The sequence below is a fragment of the Molossus molossus genome, unplaced genomic scaffold (assembly GCF_014108415.1).
Source record: "Molossus molossus isolate mMolMol1 unplaced genomic scaffold, mMolMol1.p scaffold_m16_p_16, whole genome shotgun sequence".
Taxonomy (NCBI): domain Eukaryota; kingdom Metazoa; phylum Chordata; class Mammalia; order Chiroptera; family Molossidae; genus Molossus; species Molossus molossus.
Genome location: NW_023425351.1, coordinates 59,513,012 through 59,519,011, shown reverse-complemented (window position 1 = coordinate 59,519,011; position 6,000 = coordinate 59,513,012). Strand labels below are relative to the sequence as shown.

The 6,000-nt window shown below is 41.7% G+C and overlaps 1 protein-coding gene across 1 annotated transcript in view; it reads left to right on the top strand.

The window, feature by feature from the left end:
* Nucleotides 1-989: 989 nt before the first annotated feature.
* Nucleotides 990-6,000, top strand: part of TNFRSF11B (TNF receptor superfamily member 11b) — a 28,701-nt gene continuing 23,690 nt past the window's right edge. The window contains exon 1 of the mRNA XM_036263843.1: nucleotides 990-1,019. Coding sequence (XP_036119736.1) covers nucleotides 990-1,019 — 30 coding nt within the window. The remainder of the gene's footprint in view (nucleotides 1,020-6,000) is intronic.

Sequence of the window (6,000 nt, the reverse complement as noted above, 5' to 3'; positions counted from 1 at the left end):
GTGGGACTTCACTTTAGAAGTCACTGGGTCCAACTGTCAGACAAGCAGATTTTGGGAGAGGATGGGGAAGGGAAATACCCTTTAGGAAAGCACTAAACTCTGCCCATAACTTGGGGACAGTTGAACAACCCCGAAGTGGCAATTCCAGAAATTCAGTACTAGGACATCAAGGTCCCGCTAGCCCTTCAGTGATAAAGGTGTTGGTGGACCAAGCAGCCCGGGTATCTACCTGCAAGTTCTTTCCTTTCCCTTCGCTGATCCCCTCCAGCTTTAACCACCCCAGGAAGCCAGAAGCGAAGAGGGGAAGACGTGAGCTTTAGAACCAGAAGCTGGAGAAGCTGCTTGCATGGGGTCTATGCACCCTTGGGGATTGACGATCACAAACTCCCTGTGTTCTGAGACGACGTGGGGCATAAACGAGAGGCCTTGCCATCGGATCTCTCAAACTGCGGAAGATGGGGTGAGGACAAGAGGGGGATAAAGTGTCCGGGACGCACCCCAGGCTGTGCCCGAATCTCGGCTGAAGGGGACTGTCAGGGTGGAGGAGCCCAAGCGGCTCCCCAGCCTCCCCACCGCTGGTCACGGCTGCCAGGAGGCCGCCCGCTGGCGGGAAGGGGCCTGGAAACCTCAGAGCCGCGGAGACAGGAGCGCCTTGTTCGGCAGCCCGAGGGCATTCCCCCTCCCGGCCCGGCATCCCCACCCCCGCCACAACGCCCAGCTCCCCGGGCGATCCTTCCCGGCCCGGCTCTGAAAGCGTTAACCCAGGAGTGTGGAGCTTTTCGTGCTGTCCCCCGCCCCCACCGCTCCCGCCCTGGGTTCCTAAAAAAGGTGCAAAGTTTTGTCCAGATAGGGCCTGAATGATCAAAGCCAGGCCGATACTTCCTGTTGCAACACTATATATAAGGTGATGCCGGCCCCGGCTGCGGAGACTCACCGGAGCGCTCGCCCCGCCACCGCCTCCGAGCGCCTGAGGTTTCCCGGGGACCACAATGAACAAGCTGCTGTGCTGCGCCCTTGTGGTAAGTCCCTTGCCCGGGAGACGCGGGTGCTGGCGGGCTCCAGGGGTGGCTGCTTGCCTCCTGGCCTCCAGACCTCCCCGCGGATGGGGGGGCTCAACGCTCAACTCCTTCCCTCTCCCAGGAGAGACTGGGGTTCAGTCTGGAACCAGAGACCTCTCTCCAGCTAAATGTGCATGGGTGTCCCTTCACGTTGGAAAGATCCTGCTAGGTTTATGGAAGAGAGAGGAGCTGTAGACCTTTCCTAGCTGAATGATTTTCATCCTTTTTATTGACTGTCTTTCTTCATCTCAGAAAATTAATGCCCTCCTGCAGTTCATACCATCTTTGCTTAGTCAATTGGTCATCTTGTTATCAACAATAAAGTAGTCCCTTAGAATCAGAGTAAGTTGGGAGATGTCAGTCTATTGAAAACTGTTATAGTTAGAATAAACTTTGGATACAGTTATATGATAGATAAAGCATTAGGCTCATTCTCCACTTAAGCAAATGTTATAGGAAACTTTGAATAATTGGCCCAAGAGAAAATACCACACACACTCACTGCTTAACTGCAATTTAACACCTTAATACAATTTTATTATTAGAATGGCTTATTCCAGTTCTCAATTCCAATGTAATGGGGGCAATGTTGGTGGAATAATGTTAGTTATGTTCTAAAATAGATTTAAATAATTAAAATTGAGCACTATGTAGGGCTAAAAGTTCTCAACATCATTTGAAGCAGAATGAAATCTCTGTGACTTGGTTTAGGTTCTTTAAAAAATTTTAAAGAAATATTTGACCAATAAGTTAATATAATCTGAAGATTATTCTATGACCAGTGGCTTATTTCCTTTATGACACTACAGCGAGGAATAGATTGAGATATGAGTCAGACATTCACAATAGGATAGGAAAACCCTATTTAAACTATATATTATTTTGGACGTGTTGGAGTAAATGCTGAAATTTCAACACCCAACCCACAGTGAATGGAAGGCTAGGAAGTCTTCCAGTTAGTTCCTGGGATACACAAACATAAATACATAAATAATAAATAGATAGAAAAATTACTAAAGAAAAGGTAGGCTGGTCAGGAGTCCACATATAAGTATGCTAATTTTGTCTACTAATTTTGTCTACTAATTTTTGTCTTCACTAATATGGATGCTATGAGAAGGAAGGTTTACAAAGTAAACCTTTATTAAAATATAACACAATTATATAAAATAGAATTTTATATAATACTATATAAAATATAATAAACCTTTATTAAAATATAACACACAGAGAATTGCACAAATTATAATGTCTAATGCAGTTTTCATAGTAAACACTTGTGAGCTGGCACCTGAATCAGCAACACTGTATTACCAGCACCCCAGAAGCTTCCTGGGCTTGCTCCCTGTTCATGGACTGAGTAATCAATATTCTGACTTTTAACACAATAGATGAGTTTTGCTTGTATTTGAACTTGATATAAATGGACTTCATGTACTTTTTTGTGTCTGGCTAATTTCACTTAAAGTTTTATTGTAAGATCATCTCCATTGTTGGATGTACAGTAGTTCATCCATTTTTATTGCTGTATAGTATTCCATCGTATGAGCACACCATAATTTATTTACTTATTCTGTTTTTTGGCTAGTGTAAGTAATCCTGCTATTAATATGGGGGGTCTCTTTTTTTTTTGGCTAGCATTTTATATTCTGTCAAAGATTTAATTAATGATATACATATTGTCAATGAATTACATTTCAGAATTTCTACTAAATACTATATATACTTAATAATGTGTTCCTAAATAATAGGTAGACAAATGTTTTTATATGTTGTCTGTTTGGAAAGATAAATATGTATGTAAATAATACTAATTATGGATGATAAGGCATCATCAAAAGAGAAAGCTTTGTATCTTGAACATAGTAAATACTTTAAATAAAATGAAAGACTTTCCTTTCCCTTTCTGAAGTTTCTGAGGTGAACTTTATTTTAGAAATGATTGGAAACGGACACTTTATACTTACACATAAAGAGCCCAAATGCCCTTTTGTAAATACTGAGGTGCAGTTCTAGGATCTGGAAGCATTACAGATATTTAATACTTTGTACCAGGCATGCTCCTGGGCACTAGGGACGGGGGTGGGGGGGCATTCCTGTGCCATGAACCTCACAGACTAATGGAGAAGCAGATGTCGGACAATTGTACAGGTAACGAGAGTAACAAGTGCGGAAGTGCTGGGTAACTTGGGAATAGAAAAGATCCTGTTCCCTAGGACTTCTAAGGGAAATTGCAGTGCAGCGGTTATCAGGTGGACCAAAATCAAATACCAGTACCACCACTTATTTGATACATTGCAGTGCACAAGTTACATCTCTTTTGAGTTTTAGTTTTCTCTTCTTGAAGATAGAGATAATGATATGCACACATGCTAGATAACCACATGAAGGTCTGGCTTTATATTAGTCCCAGCTCCTAGCATTATGCTCATCGATAACTACAGGACAATCTAGAACCAAGTGAATTATTTACATTAAGTGTTAATAATGCTCTGAGGAGGGAGAAAGGGCCACTCACCATTACCTTGAAGGAGGAGTAGAAGGTTTCCTTGTTGGAGATAAAAATCAGGGTGTCCTGAAACCTAAGCAGGAGAAATAACATTCTGTGGCAAAGTAGAATTCTGGACTCTTTCATGAGAGCAGAGGGTATGCTGGCAGGCAAGTAGTGAGGGGTGTGACCACTGAGGTTAATGCCACGGTCCTGGGCTTTCTGGAGTGCTCACTAATGGGACTAAGCAGAGCACCTCTTTGCAAAGTGAGGTAGTCACATGACCAAGTCTTTTCTTTCATGGTTGCCCTGGGACCACTGGGAACATCCTGGCCTTGGTCTAGATTTTAACTGGTGGCCGAAACTTTCCATCATGAATGCTAGGACCATCCACTGGCCTTCTCAGTGCTGAGCTCTGAATGAATGTTATGATAACAGGACTTGGGGGAGGCAGGAGAAGGGTAGGAGGGAGTAGCTATTTTTTTTCTCAGAACAACTGCCTGATCTGCTGATTCTCCTTCGGGACAATACTCTTAATACTCTTTCAGATTTTTTTGGTTGTTTTGCTATTATTTACTTTGGTTTCCTTCCCTCCCTTCCTTGAGTGTGTGTGTTTCACTAGCCTATATATTTGTTTGTTTGTTTATTTATTTTACGAGAATGATCACTGTGAAGTTTCTAGGAGGATTGGACATATACGCAATCCAAAACAGCCCTGATCCCTGTCCCTAGCAACCTTCCTGGCCTCTGTCGCCTAGCAACCTCCAGCACAATTCCTAATTTCAATGTGGTCTTTCATTTTACTTCTCAGGCTTAAACCACAGTTGTCAAATTCCATGGGTTCAGAAGAAGGCATTCTGTGCCAGATGTCGTATCCACTTAAGTCTAGAAGGGGGCTGTGGCAGTGTCTGTCACAGGAACACTCAACACACCCTCAAATATTCTGCTCTCCCAGTCACTGGCTTGCCTCCTGGCTTTTGCTTTAAGCAACCCTTCGAACCCTCAGCCCCCTGCCTGCGTGTTCCCGTCTCTGAGAGCTTTCTGTGAAAAGCATTGTTCCCATTAGCATCTCATTAATCAACAGCATTTCCTTTAGCTTGAGTTTCCCCTTTGTAGCCAAAAAAGAGGACTGGGAAATAGATGGGAAAAAAGAAATCTTATAAAAGTTTATGTTTGCATTATTCAAGGCCTTGCCTAAGGATGCTTGGCTATCCCTTACGTTGTTGCTACAGAGCAGAGATGGGAAGAGTATCAGCGATTATGTATGTTTTACCTTGGAGGACAGTGGATCTCGATCATATCAGACTTCTCCCAAGCACTTTTAAAGTAAATCCTTTGTAACAACTCCCTTACCTTCCTTAAATATATAAATATAATTTATATATTTCTAAATATAATTTAGAGTATATATATTTTACCTATATACATAATTTTGGCAAATCAATACACCAGTATAACCATACTATAAGGGAGAAATAAAAGGAAAGTAACTTATAATAAAATAAGCTTCACTAGAAGACATAATGAAACAATGACATGTTGGCAGCTTTATGTACATTTAGGAACAAAGACTGGAGACCCCAGTCTCTGAGCCCCAATCATGTCTCATTGGGCTCAAAGCCATGATCAGCATCGGCTTTGGTGCTATGTTGTTTTGAAATGGTAGACAAATTTTACTAAAATTTTAGACAAAACAAAATACTTTCTACAAATTTTATGTTGTTGATTCTGGGAAAATTCAGTATGTATCAAAAGCATGCAAAAACCACTTTATGTCTATATAAAATGGAATTAAAATCTAGGCTCAGATAATGATAAATAGGTTTGTCAGTAGGACATTTGAAAGTGTGTGTGATATGGGTTAATTCTTTTTTTTTTAATTTGAGAGAGAGAGGGAGGGAGGGATGAAGGGAGGGAGAGAGAGATCAAATTGTTGTTCCTTTTATTTACGCATCCATTGGTGGATTCTTGTATATGCCCTGACCTGGAATCAAACCTACAACCTTGGGGTATTGGGAATATGCTCTAATCACCTGAGCTACCTAGCCAGGGTGACACGGGCTTATTGTTGATTATTTGATCATTCAGGACACCTAGCAGAACACAGCCCTCCTAACAACAGAACTCTCCCACAGATGTCCAGAACTTCAAGGGAATAGCACCACTTTTATAACAAACAAAGTATGAACTCTTTGCAAATGTAGATTTTCATCGTCTTCATATTTGTACCCCCAGGTCTCCACAGTCCCTGACACTAAATGTGTGTTCGCTGAGTCAAAGGAGCTATGACAAGATTTGGTAGTGGGTTGTATAATCTACCAGAAGTTTCCATGGATGTTCCAACAGAATTTAGCTTACTCACTGAGACCTAACATTCTAATGTTGGCTTTGATCCTTTTCAAGATATAAATAGAACACCCTGACTGATATTTAAATATGTTTTGTACATTTTGA